General features: G+C 37.3%; 1 protein-coding gene across 1 annotated transcript in view; it reads left to right on the forward strand.

The window, feature by feature from the left end:
* The window catches only part of LOC117199234 (uncharacterized), a 120,209-nt gene extending 109,628 nt beyond the window's left edge, over window positions 1–10,581 (forward strand). Inside the window, exons 6-10 of the mRNA XM_049710795.1 lie at window positions 2,867–3,057; window positions 3,902–4,061; window positions 6,549–6,633; window positions 7,021–7,162; window positions 10,465–10,581. Coding sequence (XP_049566752.1) covers window positions 2,867–2,880 — 14 coding nt within the window. The 3' untranslated portion in view covers window positions 2,881–3,057; window positions 3,902–4,061; window positions 6,549–6,633; window positions 7,021–7,162; window positions 10,465–10,581. The remainder of the gene's footprint in view (window positions 1–2,866; window positions 3,058–3,901; window positions 4,062–6,548; window positions 6,634–7,020; window positions 7,163–10,464) is intronic.
* Window positions 10,582–20,977: the final 10,396 nt, after the last annotated feature.

Genomic DNA, 20,977 nt, shown 5'->3' on the forward strand with positions numbered 1-20,977 from the left:
CAATCATCTCCTGATCTGTTGGCCTTGCCATATCTGGATAATAATAAAACCTACATTTTAAAACAAGATGGTAAAGGCTGAGTAAACACTCTGGGACTTAATATCAAGGCTTACTGCTGGAAGATCTGACAAGCTTAGTTGGAACAGGTGACAGTCCTAGGTCGGGTAATTGGGTTGGAGATCAAACTCTAAAAGAATAGCAGAAGGGGATGGCAGTGAGGTCAACAGCACGTGAAAGGCATCATAATTGAATGGCAGTAGGCAATTATGCAGTTATCTTGCTGGCTTCCCAAGGTGGGCTGAATTCCAGGGGGAATTATATTTTTTCTTAGGTATGAATATCATCTCAGGTATGAATACATTCGCCTAGGACTATAGGAAGGCAGTGTTCCCTCACACCCTGTTGTTGATACCTCCCCAATAGTTCTTCCCTTAGGCCACCATTCCTGCATATCCCATCCAGTCTTGCAATAGCCAACAGTGAATGGTTATATCTGAGGTTTTCAGTATCTGACTCTACCTCAAGTGTTTCCTCTTCTATGAGACTCTAGTTCTCAAGCTAACTCTGGCATTTCCAGCTCAGTTTCCATCTTGAGTAGAATTTTAGATCAGACACCAAAGATCCTTATAAATCCAACATCCTCATTTTAAGTATGAGGAAACCGAGCTTCAGAGAGGTAAAGGACTGGTCCTAAGGACATACATAGGCTGCAAAAAGGTAAAGGCCTTTTGACACTAAGGTACACATTTTTACTACGTTGGTAACTTTTGGTAAAATTTGACTTCTATTCAATATAGACCCTATTTCACAATAACAAGTTCTGGTGGACTATCAGTTACTGGGCTGTAGCACAATCAATATAACAAATATGTATTTAAATAATCAAGAAATTAGTTACTTCCTTATGAAAAAAATGTTCTTATGTCATATTTCAGTATAATACTTAAACTATAATATGCTAGGTTTTTCTTTATGATTTTTACTTACATACACACAAATGTAGTCACAAACACACAACATACACACACCCTACACCTGAAGACTCACTCTCCTATTGCCTAAAAAAAAAAAAAACCTCCTTAACTCAACCTAATAAATTAATAGTTCATGTGTTAAAATACTTAGCAATAACTCATTCATTTTAATATGAATTGATTTTGAAATAATGTCCTAAAAGTATGCTGTCAGTTAAAAGAGGTATTTTATTATTTTGTACTGGTTCTGGGAAATATATGATTAAAGCTTCATTATTCAGTAGTGAATTCAGTTTTCCAAGATGTAATCATGGACTCAGGACCCAGGTGCCTGTGTCAACTAATAAAGCAACCTGGGCATGATTAGGGAGATTCCTGAGGTCAGTGATTCTCAAACTAAAGAGGCATGGGAGTCACCTGGGGGGCTGTTAAAGCACGGATCACTGGGCCCTACCTTCAGAAGTGCTAGGGTGGGCTCCAGGCATTTGTATTTCTAACAAGTTACTGCTGATTCAGGAACCACATTTGGAGAGCTGCTACCTTAGGTAATCATTCAACTGAAAAGCATACAAAAAGAGGGGCTGGTGGGAGTTTCCTGATTCCTTCAGAAGCAACTCATAGGCTTGCAGTCTTATACCACGTAGACAATGTTATTACTTACTATCTTGCCTGTGCCCTTACTATGACCTGAAATTTTCTAGGTCACAGTAGTAACTCAAGTCAGACAAGTACGTGTGAAAAATACACCAATAGCACCAGCTGCTAGAATAGAGACACAAATACCTGCAAGTCTTCATGCTTTAAAACAATCAGACAGGTTTTATATGTTCTGTAATTTGAGCGTGACAGGTGGTTCCATATTTTTTGTACTATCAATTTGTAAGAAATGTGAAAATCTTTTTGATAAACCTATAGGCTATCCTGTAATTTAGGTGTTACTAGCATGAACTAAGGTAGTGCTGCTTCTATTGTAATCTTTGACCATATATACTATTGCTGATTTTAGTGTGTTGATATTGTAGATCCTCATTATTCATGGATTCCGTATTTGAAAATATGCCAACTTGCTAAAATTTATTTGTAACCCCAAAATCAATACTGTGGTGCTTTCCTGGTCATTTATGGACATTTGCAGAGAGGTGACAAATTTGAGTTGCCCAAGGTGCATGTTCTCAGCTGGGATCCAATAGGGTGAGGTTCTGCCCTCTTGTTTCAGCTCTCCTACTATAAGGAAGTATCCTTTTCATGGTCCATTTAGTGCCGTGTTTTTCACATTTTTGTGCTCTTCATTAGTGATCTTGCTATTTAAAATGGCCTCCAAACATACTACTAAAGTGCTGTCTAGTATTCCTGAGGGCAAGAGGGCTGTGATGTGCCTCATAAGAAAATATGTGTCAAATTAGCTTTGTTTGGACATGAGTTATAGTCCTGTTGGCCATGGGTTCAGTGTTAGTGAATCAATAATATATATTAAGTGTCTTTAAACAAAAACACACACAAAACAAGGTTATGTATTAATCACTTGACAAAAATGTTATGACCAGATGCTCGCAGGAATCTAACCCTGTATTTCCTTAAGAGCAATGACTGAGTATTTGCTAATCCAGTGTTTGCAGCAGCTTCACAGAACATAACTACCATGAGTAAGGAAAATCAACATGGCTTGGATTTGCTGAGGGTACGTGTGAATTTTGTTCATCCGTTGATTAAATTTACTACTTCATTTCATGTTATTAGCACTATTTGTTCACTGCCTCAAGTATAGTATTAAAATGCAGACTTTCCACCATAAAAAATTTTAAATGTCACTCAGGTGACTTCAGAGATCTGCTGAAGTACGTGGATCAGGGAACACAGTATGACGCTTCACTGATTTTTTTTCCTTCCTTAGTCTCCACAAAATAGAAGTATTTGGCTGCCTTGCTCTTACCGCCGGGAGTATCGGCTCCCTGGTCCTGCAATGTCCACACCTTCGGGCCCTGAATATTGGGAGAGTCCCCAAGGTTTCTGAGGCCTGCCTGGTCAGGAGCCTAGAGAACTTATGAGAAGTTAACTGCGCTTAATGTTTCTGGCCTCAAAATGGTGAGACTTCTTGGACTCAGACTGACTTGTTCATTGGTTTCCATGTTCCTAAGTTTTCAGAACATAAAACCAATAATGCTTCCATGTCTTTCCCACCTCATCATGAAGTAGTGCTCTGAAATGTGCACTTTAGGGGGGAAAGACTCCCAGAGTACCTGTGTGATAGAAAGGGTTTGGACACTGCACCATGTCTTCTACTCAAGAGAAGAAATATTTGAAACTGTTTTCCTGAGGAAACATTGCTATTTGGTTATGGAATAGGTAGGCAATAGATCTAAAAGTTGACCTATTAACTGGATCTTTTGCCACTTTTCTAACTGAACTAATATTTACAATAATTCAATAAAACTATTAAACAAATCAGAGATAATGATAACAGCTATTATTTCTTGAGCCCCTTCCATGTTCCAGGAACCACATAAGGCACTTATTACACACATTATTTAATCAGCTTCCCATCTTCCCTGCGTGAGAAGTAGCATTGTCCCCAATTTACAGGTAGAGTCATTGAGGTTCTGGGAGTTGAAAGAGGAATGGTACAGGACCCAGGTTTGCTGGTTTCCCCCCACTGTATTCACTTGGCTTCTGTCTATGTGGAAGGAGAAGGGAGTCTGTCTTCTCCCTCAGATATGATTAGCCAGAAGGTGATGTGACAACGGGACAGGCTGATTTTCACAAATTAAATGTTGATTGCAATTCTGTGAATTTGGAGTGGATAGTACTTCTGCTGAGAACAGATTGTTATCATGCTTTTTGATACTGGTTGATTAGGAGCCAGTGAAAAGATGTTCTGACATAGCAGTTGAATTACAATTTTTATGTTCTCCGTTTTCTCTTTTACTAGGTTCATCTTGGGCTCTGAAGTGTTCTTGCCTTAAACTGAATGAATTAATGAGAAGAACAATACTACATTTCTTCTTTTTAATCAAAATGTCATGTCTTTTAAAGGAATTCTTCTTTAGAAGTTGACAGTCTGCTCTTAGCTTGCTTGACGATGTATTTAGGTATGTTTGGGGAAGTCTTTCACAAACTCAAAATTTGGGGAAGAAATAAGCTTTCATTCTTAGTCTCTTTTCACTCAGAACAGCAAACTCACACAACAGCAGTAGCTTGATCTTACTCAATTTCTAGGCATTCACTTCTAATCCATGAAGAACTCCAAAATTTGCATTACATGTACCATGTTGGATTACTCGATATCCTAAATAAGATGATGGATGCCATACAAGGGCAGAGCCTATTGCTTAAATTATTTGAGTCTAATTTAATAAATGCTGTATTACTATCGTATTTGAGTTTCCTTAGTTATTAATCCAAGCACAATACCGGATAAGCAGTCTCTGATTTATATATTCAAATGGGGATTCTGTAGAGCCTGGCACTAAAACAGACATGCAAGAGCACAGATTTGGAGCCCAGCCCCAAAAGGTCTCTGGGGCTCTAAGTGTTGATCATGAAGCAAAGCACAGTTCCTGGTATGTGGCCAGTGCTCTGTAAATTTTTGTTAACTTAATGATTGGGTTAAAAACAGGCTATGAAGGCTATATCACAGTAAATTACGTGTCAACTGAAATTGTATGAATCAATTCTCATTTTGAATGCATCGTAAGAGGTTGTTAGATTTAGGAAATTCGCCTGGAATTATCTGTTAAATAAATAACTACTTCCCAGTTTGCCTACTCTGTAAGTTTTACTTTTTTAAAAAACAATTATTGACTCTATTCCGCACACTGTGCATTTCATACCTGTGATTCATTTATTTTGCAACTGGGAGTTCGTATCTCTTAATTTCCCTCAGCTGTTTCTCTCCTCCTCCCACTCTCTCCCCTCTGGCAACCTCCTGTCTGTACTCTGTATCTATAACTCTGTTTCTGTTTTGTTATATTGTTCACTTGCTTTGTTTCTTAGATTCCACATATAAGTGAAATCTTATAGTGTTTCTCTTTCTCTGACTTATTTCACTTAGCATAATACCGTCTAGGTCCATCCATGTTGTCACAAATGGCAAGATTTCATTCTTTTTTATAGCTGGATAATATTCTATTGTGTGTGTGTATATATATATATACATCTTTTTTATATCCGTCCCATCTATTGGTGGGACTTAGGTTGTTCCACATCTTACTACTTTAAATAATGCTGCAATGAACCTAAGGGTGCATATCTTTTCTAATTAATGTTTCACTTTCTTTGGATAAATATTCAGGAGTGAGATTGCTGGATCATATGGTAGTTCTATTTTTAATTTTTTGAGTAATCTCTATACTGTTTTCCATAGTTGCTGCACCAATTTACATTCCCACCAACAGTGCATGAGGGTTCCCTTCTCTCTACATTCTGACCAGTACTTGTTATTTGTTGTCTTTTTGATTTAGCAATTCTGACAGACGTGAAGTGATATCTCTTTGTGGTTTTGATTTGCACTTCCTTGATGATTAATGGTACTGAGCATCTTTCATATGTCGGTTGGCCATCAGTATATCTTCTTTGGAAAAGTGTCTATTCAGATTTTGAAAAAGTTTGACATTTTCTTCACATGCAATTTCCTTAAAGTGTGGATCACCTGAGTGAAAAAATAACTTAGTATAACATGGTATCCTGGACAGGGTCTCTCCTATGATTTTCCATCTTTTCATGTCCTGGAAAGTCAAAGACCCTTTATGATATTCCCTGAATGTGAAGCTTTGTGATAAGTTCTTAAGAGAGTCACCGTGGAAGAAGGGCATGTTTTCTTTGCTCCTGAGAATGTAGCCTTTGTGGTCTAGATGGAGTCAAGGTTTGAAAAATGGGCTTTTGTGCTCCCTTATATAGACAGTATAAGTATATATGTGCACTTAAATCAGACTGTAATGGGTAAAGGGAATAAATATTACAGCTAATTATAATATATACATAGATGGATAGATGATGGAACATAGATACAGAAAATGTAATGACAGAGATAGAGATATAAGGATGGGTGAAGGCTATAGACGACTCGATTTTCCCTTCTTTGTGGGTGTGTACGTGCACATGTATATAAAGAAATAAGGCTTCCAAGATCCTGCTCTATTATAAATGATGAGAGGAAATAATTGGGTCTGTGTTCAATGCCTAGCACCATCCTAATTAAAATTTGGTGCTTATTAATTATTTTTTTATATAATGATGATATTAGGGAGATAAAATCTTTCTGTTAATAGAGTACTATATAGTCATTAACTTGGTCAAAAATAAAAACTAAATGAGCAGTGGTTAAAATATGCAGAAAACTCATATAAAACCTTGGGGTTAACCATAGATTAGATTTGATTTTCCTACATTTATTAGGTTCCAGTTTGGTACATTTTGATTCTTTATAGCATATCAATTTCTTAGTGTTTTATAACTTGTTTCATTCTAATAATAAGTTAAAGCTCAACCTATGAGGCCTAAACTTTTCATTCATTTTAGAATCTTACAGCTAATTCCATTTTACATCATTAGTTTATCAAGGTCTCTCTTACTTGCAGATTTTATTAATAAAGAACCTGGGTGCTTGCATCAGATGACTAACTCTTACCAGTTTACTTCTCAACTGAAAATGCTTTGGAAAAGGTATGAGATTTGGAACCCTCACCTCCAGATTTGACTGTTACCTTCGCTTTGTACATAGGGACAGCCTCAACAAGACATTTACTTCCCATACCCACAATTTCCTTATTTGTAAAATGGGGATATTAACATCTATTTTGTAGGACTATGTCCTACAAAATAGATGTTAGACTAGCTCTGTGTTTAGAGCTAACGCATATAAAATGCCTGGCTCAGAATCAGACACACCTTAGGCAGTCCTCAAATGAAAACTACTAATATGATGATGATTATAACACAGCTGGAAAAAAATGAACATTTTAATTTCTAACACTCTTGATTCATTGCCCCATCTTCTCTGTGCAGAGAGACCTGTGCTTGAAAACAAATTCTATTTGCTTCCTCCTGTAGGTGAGGGATGAGATCGTCCATCTTATTGTCACAGTGTCCTAAACTGGACAGTCTGGTCCTCAGCTCCTGCTCTCAGGTAGCCGACCTGAGCTTGGTGGAACCCTCTACGAACCCTCAGGTACTTCCATCTACGAACCCTCAGGTACTTCCTCCTCTGTGGGATCCTAACCAGATCCCAGGAAAGTAGTTACATAGCTCTTTAGGCCTGTGGCTCTGGTCTTTTGACTTTTCTTTATTTAAACCACTGGAATAACCAATACACTCACGTCAATGGAGGAATGAATTAGAAGCCGGGATTCTGCCTGATACGTTTTTGTGTCTTTGGCAGAGCAGCCAGCATCATTTTGTAGGGTGACCAAACCCATCATCACTGACTGGAATAGAATCAAACAGAAAGGAATGGATGCATGATTTGGGGATGTGTGAGAATTTGTTTGACCAAACTGATTTTTTGGAAGGACCAATTTAGGATATGATTTCAACAACAGAACTGTGACCATTCTGAATCCCTAACAGGCCAAAATATCAATAAATAGTTCTACCACTTCTTTCTTTCACCATCAAAAATAAGCAAGAGCTGGGACAGTGTGAAGAGGTAAGGGAAGGCAGAGTGGTCTCAGAGGAAATGCACTCCATGACAGAAGCTCACTTGCCCACGAGCATTCACCAGAGAAAGACATAGCATGAAAGGTGGTGTTCCAATGGGTCTGAGCCACAGCACTAGTTGCTTAGTTAATTCCCACTTCATGATACTTTGCCCCAAAATTACAGAGCTCTTAATCCCAAATTATAGAGCTGCGAAGACAATGGGGAAAACTTTGTATATTTATACAATCTAGTGTTATTAGCCTCTGTTTTATTGGCTGTTGCTGCATATGAAAACCATCCTGGAATTCAGTGGTGTGAAGTAACCATTTCATTAGACAGATTCTGTGGTTTGTGAATTTGGACAGTGCATAGGAGGGATAGCTTGTCTCTGTTCCTCCATGTCTGGGGCCTTAGCTGGGAAGACTCAAAGGCTGGGTCTAGAATCATCTGGAAGTTCCTTGACTCACATGTCTGGCATCTGGACAGGGGTGACTTGAACTCTGGACTCAGCTGATAGTATCAACTGAAGAACCTACACATGACCTTTCCTTATGGTTTGGGCTTCCTCACAACATGGAGGCCTCAGGATAGTAAAACTCCTTACGTGGCAGCTCAGGTCTCCAGCATGAGCGTCCCAGGAAACAAAAAGGAAACTGCATCATGCTGTGTGAACTAGCTTCAGAATTCATGTAGTTTCATTTCCTCTCAACTGTATTGTTTGAAGTAGTAACAAGTGTGCCCAGTTTGATAGGGGAGGGCACATAGATCTCAACTCTCAATGGGAAGAATATCAAAATATTTTGTGACCATTAAAAAAAAAAACGTCACTGCCCATTCTATAGTTGAGGCATCTAAAAGTCAGAAGGTATCAATCACTTGCCATGTAAAGTCTAAATAAATTATAGACTTGGAATTTTTGAGCTGAAGAAAACTTTAAAGATCCCCTAATCCAAACACTTGTTTAAATAATGAGGATGTTATCAAGAACCAGAGAGATGCTATGACTTTCCCAAGCTCACACAACTGTGTAATGGCAGGGCTGGGATTAGATCCCAGGTCATCTGACTAACAAGTGCTCTCCCCACCATGCAGAATGAGTATCAGCAACCGGGTGACACCCACTCCAAACAAGTCTCTCACTCATGGAAGAGAACTTTGGAAAGGCAAATGACACCAGCAGTAACATCAAAGACTGCAGAAAATAGTAACCGCCGCCACTCCTGAAAACATGAGGGATAGAGTAACAGCTGGGAAATCCATCAATATCCCACCTCTTGAATAATATTGCCTTCTATCTGATTAGCAATAAAGCTCTTTCACAGAGACACGTGTTTAATCACAATAATAACTCTAAATGTTAAACAGTTGTTCCCGTTTTTTTTTCCCCTCAAGGGAAACTGGGGATCAGAGGAATTCAGTAACTTGTCCAAATTTGCCTAATTAGTAAACGACGTGTAGGCCTCCCCATCAGGTCACCTGGCTGCACATCCTATGCTACTTTTTCCTAAGGAGGAAAACTGTTTTAATATTTAATGTGCAACATACATAGTTAGGGGTATCCTGGTTCTATGAAAGTTTGTATTGTAAGAGGGAAAGGGGTGAATGTCATGGAATGCATCACAGAACAAGGACACAAAGCCAGCAGTTTTGACTGCAGCCCCTGAGCTCACCTAGTGAACTTTCCACTTCCCAAGCATGTCCTCTTTCCTTCAGAAGAAGGGAAAAGGAGTAACAGGCAAGCAATGCTATTCCTGCTGCCAGCAGTGCACCCCGTGTTACAGGCTCCTACCCACGGCTCCCAGGCAAGCCAAGCAGAGGCTTTCAGAGATGGGTATTTGCTTCCTTCGAGAAGCAAGGCAGGTAAGGGGTGGTGCCTTCTGGAAATAAGACCTTAAAGGAGAAGACCCTGGAGGTGATGTTTGTCTCATAAGCTTGAAGGGTTGTTAACTGACTCCACAAGGTGATTTTAGAGATGGAAGGAAAAAGGGGATTAATAATATAAAATATAGATAATAGAAACAATAAAAAGTTAATAATATAGTTACTGTTATTATTATGTCTGTGTAGATGTTTATGTACAAGCTCTTCTCTATTCTGAAAGCTGAAGCTATTTTTGCTCTTGCAAAAATTTGGCAATGATTTCTCAAATAGTTTTTCGTTTAGAAAAGTCTTTATTCTATTTCTTGATTTTGATATTTAAAAATACTTAGACGAAAGCAGCAAAAACACTAGAACTTTATTTGAACTCTGATCATGGAAATCTCATTTATATTATCTTTAGCACCTTTTTTTAAAAAGATTTTTTGATGTGGACCATTTTTAAAGTCTCTATTGAACTTGTTACAATATTGCTTCTGTTTTATGTTTCGGTTTTTTGGCCAAGAGGCATGTGGGATCTTAGCTCCCCACCCAGGTATCAAACCTGCACCCCTTGCATTGGAAGGCAAAGTCCTAACCACTGGACCGCCAGGGAAGTCCCTTCAACACCTTTTTAAAATAACTCTCATGATCAGAACATTCTGTGAAAATCTAGATAAGGCTAAACTTGTTTAAATGCTTAGAGCTCATGGTACTTAACCAAGTAGATGTGGGGAGCACAGAAGACAGAGCCCTTTCTCTATTTAGGAAACTGAGACTTGGGGCAATGCACAATGTGATTTGAAGCATATATGTCTTCTTTATAGCAGCAAATTCCATTGAAATGGCCTCTCCTCTCAGCTAGTTAGTTAAATATGAAGCTAATGTTTCTCCACATACAAGTGCACCAACTCTTGTCCTGCTAGCTAGGAAAAGGGTAACGGAGTGTGCCAATTTGTGAAAAGCCCCGACTAAATCCTTTTAAATTAAACTCTACAGGTATCTTGATGTGAGTGGATGCCAAAAGATAACTAAGGCAGGAATCCATGCATTGGCAAGCAGCTGCCACCAGCTCAAGTATCTGGATCTAAGCTCTACAGGGATAAGCAAAAGAAGGTAGGAATTTTGCAGATTATCCTTTTTTATCCAGTTTAAGAACTTGAATCATGAGTTTATCCATTTCAGCTTATCATTTTAAGGGCACCTGTTAGTCTGTAATGTAGATTATGATATGATAGGCCAAAAGGAATCTCTAGAGATGCTAAATGAAAATATGAATGGAGATTTATCCAATCAACTGAGGGGAAAGTTGTTTGCCAAGAGGGATATACACCAATGATATATTGTATATAGTCTGGTATGAACTACTACACAAACTTGGAATTATAATATGGTAATAATTATTTACTTTTCTAATTAATTGCTCATTTAAGCAATTCCTGCTTCATTTATAGGAAATCTATTTTCTTCCTCTTTGGTCTGCCCCTTCGCTAAATTATACTGGGCCTCTGGAGGCTTACACAGTCGCAAGAGGAGGGAGGGTCTATCCAGCTTCACCCAAGTGAGGAGACTAGAAACTCAAAACATATTCCAGATCATCTGCTTTTGTCCAAATCGCGTTTCGTCTGGCTTTGACAAATGTAAGAATCTTCTGATTGGTGACCCCTACTTCTACTTGAACCCTTCTATAAATTGTTCACTACACAGCAGCAAAAGTGATTTTTACAAAATATAAAGAAGACTCCTTTGATGAGAAATAGTGCAGGGCTTCTCATTGTATTTAGTACAAAGCAAACAAATTAATTTCTTTCCCAGCTTTATATGAACCTATAAGATACATTTCTTTGAACTCACTTAATACCAATTTTCCCTTTTCCCTCTAGGCTCTCATTTAATGATGCTTCTTAAATTCCTAAAACAAGTTAAGCCCATTCATCACTGTAGGGTCTTTCCACGATCTAGTTCCACTGCCAGGAATTGGCTTTCTCAATCTTTGTATGGATGTCTTCTAAAGATTATTTAGCTTAAATGTCACCCGTTAGGTCTTTCTGACCCCAAAGTCTAAAGTCTAGCTGGGCAGCCCTCTCACTCTTGGAGTCTTTTCCTTTTTCAGGAACTTCATGGGAGAGGAACAAATTTCCTTGATAGAACCCACCCACTTCTTGTCTCACCTCTTCTTCCTTCCCTTCAGCGATGAAGGAAAAAAGAAAAAAACATCAACTAGTGAAAAGTGCTATGCAGAAGATTAAAACAAGGAGAGTAGGCATAATCAAATAATCATAGGAGCAAACCCAAGGCATATGTAATTACAAATGATGGCAAGTATTATGAAGGGAATTATGGAGTATTATGAAGAGTGCTGTGGTGTACACATACTCTCCTCTGTGGTCCTACCTGTGACCCATGGGGCTACCCACAACTTTGCGATGATATTGGCTCAAGTGGCTTAGTGGCCTGTGAGTGGTCTGGAACAGTCTAAAACCAGGCTTTCACACAGATTTGTAAGCCATATTTGCATATTCATTAGCTTGGCGCTTTGACCTATTCTTTACAGATAATAAGGTACCAGGAGCAGGTACTTTATTACTCATTGACCTGAGCTGTGCACTAACTACAAGACTAAATGGTTGAGATTTAGAAACTGGGTGTCATTAGCGCTCAATAGACAAGATTGCTCCAATGTCTTGACTTGAAACTCATTTTATTATTCCTCTATTTTATTTTATTTTTTTGTAATTACTTTAGGAAATTATAACAAATCTATTCTGGATTCCTTTGAGAAGTAATACAATTCCTAGAAAGAGAAGTAGGCTGTGTGTCAGAAAGAGGGGAAGAAAAGCCAACACAAACATAGACTGCACATCTACTGTGTGCTAGATTGTTAGGCACTTGTTATATGCTCCCAAACTGCACTGTAGATATCTCTTATACTCATTGCAGTTAATTTATATGATAATTTGATTAATGTCTAATTCAACAAGTAGATATTCAGTAAAGTTAATGCAGGGATTTTTTTTTTTTCTTTAACTTACTACCTGGCACTGTGTCTAATATGTAGAAAGTGTTGGAATAAAAGTTTTGAATGTAAAATATGAACATATGTTATTTCATTTGATAATCTCAGTAATCCCATCAAGAGGTAGTGTTTCACAGATAATACCACCACCCAGAGAGAAAGCTAACATTTTGTTTCATGACACATATAAAAGTCTTGTGGACAAATAAAACTATGTCTGCATAAAACTGTTCAATAGGGCTTCCCTGGTGGTGCAGTGGTTAAGAATCTGCCTGCCAGTGAAGGGGACATGGGTTCGAGTCATTCCTCTATTGATGGACATTGTACCACCTCTTGGAGTTTCTAGAAATATACTCTTTTTGTTTTATTTCAAATCCTTCTCACCTCCCTGACCTTATAACTTAGGGTGTGAAGAGTCTGCTCAGGCTGCTATAACAAAATACCATAGACTGGGTACCAGAAAACAATAAAATATATTTCTCGCAGTTTTAGAAGCTGGGAAGTTCAAGATCAGGGTGTCGACATTGTTGTGTTCTGGTGAGAGCTCTCTTCCTGACTTGCAGATCGCAGCCTTTGTGCTGTAGTCTCAAAAGGGGCGTGCGGGGAGGAGGGGAGAGAGAGAGAGAGAGAGAGAGAGAGGGAGAGAGAGAGAGGACTCCAACGCTCTGGTGTCTCTTTTCATAGGGGCACTAATCCTATCATGATGGCCTCACCTTCGTGACCTCACCTAATACTATTTACCACCCAGACACCCCATTTCCAAATACCATCTCATTGGGAGTTAGGGCTTCAACGTATGAATTTTGCGGGGACATAATTCAGTTCATAACAAAGTGACTTTTTGATTTTTGTCTTCAGTGTTCCTGCTACTCCCCCTGTAATCTGGCTTCTATTGCAATACCCACCCCTTGATAGTCAGATATGCCTACTTCTTTCTTATTGGGTTCCTGGCCCCAGGAAAATCAAGGGATGTAACAAAATACTTGCTTTAAGTGACTGATATTCTATCGCACTTACTCTCTATGGTTGCCAGCTTCCAAGATAGCCCCCCCAATAGTCCCCAGCACCTGTTATTCATACCCTGTGTAGTCCCTTCCAACAAAGTACTAGCCTTGCTCTGTGTGACCAGCAGAATACAGCAGAAGTGACAGTATCTCATATCTAGGATTAGATGACAAAAGATTGTTGGCTTCCATCTAGGGCAGCTCTTTCTCTGTCTTTCTATCTGTCTAATAATGTCTAGTAATGAAATAAGAAACAGAGGAGATGTTGGTTTGGAATGTATGTAGGGCCACATGCACATTATTAATTACTGTTTGAAGTTTTGCAGCTTCTTTTTAATGACGCTTAAATGATTTTATCTCATGAAAACTGAGATTTTATATCTGTAAATGATAATAGTTTAGAATAATTGAATATATAGACAATCAACTCCCTATGATTATAAGAAGTCAATGGACTCCCCGGCTTCTGGGTATTATTTCTATTACTATTTTTAGTTTGCAGTGAAGTGGGAGGGCATGGTGGTAGCTGTGGTTTACTGGAAGCAATTTACTTTCCTGGAAAGTTAAGTGATGTTCTTGTACCTATTTGTTGTTATTGGTATATGTCTTTTAAATATTTCATATAAAAGACTGCTTTGTTGTTAAGTCTTCTTTGTGGAATCACAAAGCTGAGTATTCTAGAATAGATGCAACAGTATAGTTCCTGTTATTTAATTTAATTGATATATTTTAAATATATAATAAATTCAAAATAATTATGATGAGCTATTTATAGTAAGGGATAGAAAACAATGTCCAAGACAAGTTCTTCCCTCAGCGTACTTATCATCTAATTTGAGAAAAAAAAATGTCACACACACACATGGGGAAATCTAAATGGCATGCACATCCTTTGAAGAAAAAAGAGATTGCTGGAGCTTTAGGAGTGGGTTTAACCTCAGTCCTTGAAGGACTGGTAAGATTTAGGTAGGCAGAAAAAAGGAAAAGGGACTCCAGGTGAGAGCAAATTCTTCCACAGTGTGATATAATATATATCACACCTGCAAGGTGCCTAGGGCAGGTATTCCCACCTACTGAATAGGACATTTTAAACCAGAAAGCAACTTGAGAACTTACCAAGTTAGTTAATATAAGACAGGGATTGGAAAATTGTAGTCAGCTGCCTGTTGGTATTTTTTAACATCTTTATTGGAGTATAATTGCTTTACGATGGTGTGTTTCTGCTGTATAGCAAAGTGAATCAGCTATACATATACATATACCCCCATATCTCCTCCCTCTTGCATCTCCCTCCCACCCTCCCTATCCCACCCCTCTAGGTGGTCATGACCTACAAGCTAAAAATGGTTTTTACAACTTTAAATTGTTATAATTTAAATGGTTATATAAAAACCTCTATTACACCTTTGATTTTTCCTCTTAGCCTGTGATCAAATACAAACTAAATCCTGCAAAGCCTAAACTACTTACAATCTGGCCCTTTAAGAAAAAGTGTGTCAACCACTGATTTAGGATCTTCATTATGAAATAAAACATATTTGGATTATTATAATGAAATTAAGATATGGAATTATTACAATACACTTAAATATGGATCATCCTGTAAATATAGTTTTGTATCTGTCTCTTTTCCATCGAAACTTATACCTGTTCTTTTTATTCATCATATTTTCAAAAACATTATTTTGATGCTTGCTATTCCATTATAGAAATCTGAGATAATTCATTTAAATATTATTCTATTGTTAACATATAGAACATACAGATTGCTTCTAATTTCACTCATGAAAAATACAACAGTAAAAAAATCCTTGCACATAAATATTAACATCTTTTAAATTTAATTTATATAAAGCCCTAGAAGTAGAATTACTAGTTCAAAAGTCACAAAATGAACAGTTTAAAGGATTTCAAATGAATATTGCTAAATTGCCCTCAGAAAGGCTGTATACTTTATTCTTCCAATAGTAATGTATGGAAGTGCCTATTTTGCCATACCTTTGGAAACTCCAGTGCTCTCCTAAATATTTAGCCAACATTATGTAGAGGGTGTCTTATTTTAATTTGTTTTGCTGATGATTCTTGACATTAATTTTTTTCAATATTCTTAATGGCATTTTGCATTTCTTGATTTATTTTTTATTTTGTGTGTGTGTATGTATGGATTTTTTGCCCCTTTTACTATTCAAGCATACATCTTATTTCATAGATTTGTACATATTCTTTTTTTTTTTTTTTTTTTTTTGCGGTACGCAGGGCTCTCACTGTTGTGGCCTCTCCCGTTGAGGAGCACAGGCTCCGGACGTGCAGGCTCAGTGGCCATGGCTCACGGGCCCAGCCGCTCCACGGCATGTGGGATCTTCCCAGACCGGGGCACGAACCCATGTCCCCTGCATCGGCAGGCGGACTCTCAACCACTGCGCCACGAGGGAAGCCCTAAAAGCTTTTAACTTTAATCAGGTCCCGTTTGTTTATTTTTGTTTTTATTCTCATTACTCTAGGAGGGGGGTCAAAAAAGATCTTGCTGTGATTTATGTCAAAGAGTGTTTTTCCTCTAAGAGTTTTATAGTGTCCGGTGTTACATTTAGGTCTTTAATCCATTTTGAGTTTATTTTTGTGTATGGTGTTAGGGAGTGTTCTAATTTCATTCTTTTACATGTAGCTGTCCAGTTTTCCTAGCACCACTTATTGAAGAGACTATCTTTTCTCCATTGTATGTTCTTGCCTCCTTTGTCATAGATTAGGTGGCCATAGGTGTGTGGGTTTATCTCTGGGCTTTCTATCCTGTTCCATTGATCTATATTTCTGTTTTTGTGCCAATACCATACTACCTTGATTATTGTAGCTTTGTAGTATAGTCTGAAGTCAGGGAGCCTGATTCTTCCAACTCCATTTTTCTTTCTCAAGATTGCTTTGGCTATTCGAGGTCTTTTGTGTTTCCATACAAATTGTAAAATCTTGTTCTAATTCTGTGAAGAATGCCATTGGTAATTTGATAGGGATTGCATTGAATCTGTAGATTGCTTTGGGTAGTATAGTCATTTTCACAATATTGATTCTTCCGATCTAAAAACATGGTATATCTCTCTATCTGTTTATGTCATCTTTGATTTTTTTTCATCAGTGTTGTATAGTTTTCTGAGTACAGGTCTTTTGTCTCCTTAGGTAGGTTTATTCCTGAGTATTTTTTTCTTTTTGTTGTGGTGGTAAATGGGATTGTTCCCTTAATTTCTCTTTCTGATCATTTGTTGTTAGTGTATAGGAATGCAAGAGATTTCTGTGCATTAATTTTGTGTCCTGCAACTTTACCAGATTCATTGATTAGCTCTAGTAGTTTTCTGGTGGCATCTTTAGGATTTTCTATGTATAGTATCATGACGTCTGCAAACACTGACAGTTTTACTTCTTCTTTTCCAATTTGTATTCCATTTATATATTTTTCTTCTCTGATTGCCATGACTAAGACTTCTAAAACTATGTTGAATAATCATGGCAAGAGTGGATATCCTTGTCTTGTTCCTGATCTTAGAGAAGTGCTTTCAGCTTTCACCACTGAGAATGATGTTTGCTGTGGATTTGTCATATATGGCCTTTATTATGTTGAGGTAGATTCCCTCTATGCCCATATTCTGGAGAGTTTTTATCATAAATGGGTGTTGACTTTTGTCAAAAGTTTTTTCTGCATCTATTGAGATGATCATACAGTTTTTATTCTTCAATTTGTTAATATTCTTTAATTTGTATCACGTTGATTGATCTGCATATATTGAAGAATCCTTGCATCCCTGGGATAAATGCCACTTGATCATGGTGTATGATCCTTTTAATGTGTTGTTAGATTCTGTTTGCTAGTATTTTGTTGAGGATTTTTGCATCTATGTTTATCAGTGATATTGGTCTGTAATTTTCTTTTTTGTAATACCTTTGTCTGGTTTTGGTATCAGCATGATAGTGGCCTCGTAAAACAAGTTTGGGAGTATTCCTCCCTCTGCAATTTTTTGGAAGAGTTTGAGAAGGATAAATGTTAGCTCTTCTCTAAATGTTTGATAGAATTTGCCTGTGAAGCCATCTGGTCCTGGACTTTTGTTTGTTGGAAAATTTATAATTACAATTTCAAATTCATTACTTGTGATTGGTCTCTTTATATTTTCTAATTCTTCCTGGGTCTAATTCTTCCTGTACCTTTCCAAGAATTTGTCCATTTCTTCCAGGTTGTCTGTTTTATTGGCATATAGTTGTTTGTAGTAGTCTTTTATGATCCTTTGTATTTCTGCGGTGTCAGCTGTAACCTCCCCTTTTTCATTTCTAATTTTATTGATTTGAGTCCTCTCCCTTTTTTTCTTAATGAGCCTGGCTAAAGGTTATCAATTTTGTTTATCTTCTCAAAGAACCAACTTATAGTTTTATTGATCTTTGCTATTGTTTTCTTCATTTATTTCTGCTCTGATCTTTATGATTCCTTTCCTTCTACTAACTTTGGGGGGGGTTTGTTCTTCTTCTTCTTCTTTCTCTAGTTGCTTTAGGTGTAAGGTTAGATTGTTTATTTGAGATTTTTCTTGTTTCTTGAGGTGCAATTGAATTGCTATAAACTTCCCTCTTAGAGCTGCTTTTGCTGTGTCCCATAGGTTTTGGGTTGTTGTGTTTCCATTGCCATTTGTTTCTATGTATTTTTTTATTTCCTCTTTGATTTCTTCAGTGATCTCTTGGTTATTCAGCAATGCACTGTTTAGCCTCCATGTGTTTGTGTTTTTTACAGGTTTTTTTTCCTGTAATTGATTTCTAATCTCATAGCTTTGTGTTGGAAAAGATGCTTGATATGACTTCAATTTTCCTAAATTTTCTGAGACTTGATTTATGACCCAAGATGTGACCTATCCTGGAGAATGTTCTGTGTGCACTTGAGAAGAAAGTGTATTCTGCCACTTTTGGGTGGAATGTCCTATAAATATCAATTAAATTTATCTGGTCTATTGTGTCATTTAAAGTTTGTGTTTCGTTATTTATTTTCTGTCTGGATGATCTGTCCACTGGTTTAAGTAGGGTGTTTTAGTCATATCACTCAATCTGAGATTTAGTTTTCTTGTCTCTAAAATTGGAAACCTACCTCATGAAGGATGTTTAAAGGATTAAATATGATTGCATGGTGGCAAAATAGGAAAAGGATCCTGGGAAGAGGGAACAGCATAGAGGAAGTATGGAGTCTTAACACGAGTGCTTAAAGTTTGGGAGACAGTATAGCTGGAGGCAGGGCACATGTACAGCAGGTATGGGGATAGAAATGGGCTCCTATGGAGACACTTAAAAGGGAGGCCTAATCTCTTTTTGGAAGGTCAAGGAAATGATATCTGAGCTGAGGTCTAAAGCAGAGGGGGAGGATATCTGGTCAATATGGTAGACTGAGCTGAAGTGACAAATATCCCATCCCACTTCAAATATACAGTGATGTAGAAAAAAAATACAACAAGAAGGGTGTGATATGAAGCCAAACTCAAAGCAAGGAAGCTATGGTAGATTAAAGATGGTGACAAATTCTTTACTACTACCCATCTTGTTGAGAGGTGGTGACTATTTACTCTCCCCTTGAGCTGGGTTGCCTTGTTGACTAGCTTGACCAGTAGAAGGTGGCTGAACTAACAGTCTGGGACTTCTGAGGCTAGGTTGTAAGAAGTCTTGTAGCTTTGGCCCAAGACTCTTTGAAGACTCATTCTTGGAGTCCTGAGGCACCATGTAAGAAGCCCAACTATCTTGAGGGAGAGACCATGTGAAAAAGCCCTGAGACTACATGGAAAGTGACAGTTGGATTAAAATTTGAAAATTCATCAATATAATTTACCACATTAACAGAATAAGGGAGGGGGAAAAGCCATGATCATCTAAATAAATGCTGGAAGCATCTAACAAAATGCAAAATCCACCCATGATAAATATTCTCAGCAATGTAGGAATAGAAGAGAACTTCCTAAACCAAATAAAAGGCTTCTACAAAAAAACCTATAGTTAGCATCACAATTAATAGTGAAAGACTGAATGATTTCCCTCTGTGATTAGGAACAAAGCAGGCAATCTGTTCTTATCACTGCAATTCTATATTGTACTACAAATCCAAACCAGTGTAATAAAGCAAGAAAAAGAAATAAAAGACACACAGATTAGAGATGAAGAAGTAAAACTATCCTTTTTTTCCCCACAGACGACATGACTGTGTATGAGAAAATCCTAGGAATTACACCAAACAGTCACTAGACCTAACAAGTGAGTTTAGCAAGGTCTCAGGATATAAGTTCATCATAATACCAAAAACAATTGAATTTTTATATGTTGGCAACAAATAAACAAGAGATATATCATGTTCACTGATAGGTAGACTTAATATTAAGATAACAATTCTGCCAAAATTGATCTATAAAATTCAACACAATCATAGTGCCAGGATATATTTTTGTATAAATTGAAAAACTGATCCTAAAATTTATATGGAAATACCTTGGACCAGGAATATCCAATACAATTTTGAAAAAGAGTAACAAAGTTGGAGTATAACAAAGTTATACTAAAGTACTTGATTTTGAGACTTATTAAAGCAATGTAATCAAGACCATATGGTGTTGGTAAAAGGACAGATATACGAATCAACAGGACAGAATAGAGAGTCCAGAAATAGACCCACACATATATGGTCATTTGATTTCTGATAAAGGCCATTCAATGGGAGAGGACAGTTTTTTTTTTTTAAGTAGTGCTAGAAGAAGTGGCTATCCATATAGAACAAAATAAACTTCAACTTTTAACTCACCCAATACGCAAAATTCACTCAAAATGGATTATAGATGCAACAGTAAATGATAAATCTATATTTCTAAAACACATAAAGAATATCTTTGCAACTCTGGGTAGATGAAGATTTTTTAGGTGCTCACAAAAGTATAAACCATAAAATAAAACACTGATAAGCTGGATTTCATCAAAACTAAAACCATCTGCTCTTCAAAAGACACCATTAAGAAATTGAAGAGGCAAAGGAGAGAATGGGAGAAAAATTTCAAAGTACATATACATGACAGAGGACTTGTTTGCAGAATAGATGAAGAATGCTTACAACTTAATTAGATGGCAACCCAATAAATAATGGGCACATGACTTGAATAGAGATTTCCTTAAAGAAGATACAAGAATGGCTGATAAGCATATGAAAAGTTGTACAACATCATTAGTCATCAGAGAAATGCAAATTAAAACCACAATGGGATATGAGTACATATCCATTAGGATTGCTAAAATTAAAAAGACTGATACTACCAAGGGTTGGCAAGAATATGGAGCAACTAAGTAACTAGAACTCTCTTACATTGCTGATAGGAATGTAAAACCAATCACCTTGAAAAGCACTTAGTTGCTTGTAGAGCTAAACATATACCTACCATGTGATCCAACCATCTCACTACTAGGAATTTACCCAAGAGAAATGGACACGTGTTCCTTCACACAGACTTGT

Source organism: Orcinus orca, chromosome 6, assembly GCF_937001465.1.
Source record: "Orcinus orca chromosome 6, mOrcOrc1.1, whole genome shotgun sequence".
In the NCBI taxonomy this organism is placed as follows: domain Eukaryota; kingdom Metazoa; phylum Chordata; class Mammalia; order Artiodactyla; family Delphinidae; genus Orcinus; species Orcinus orca.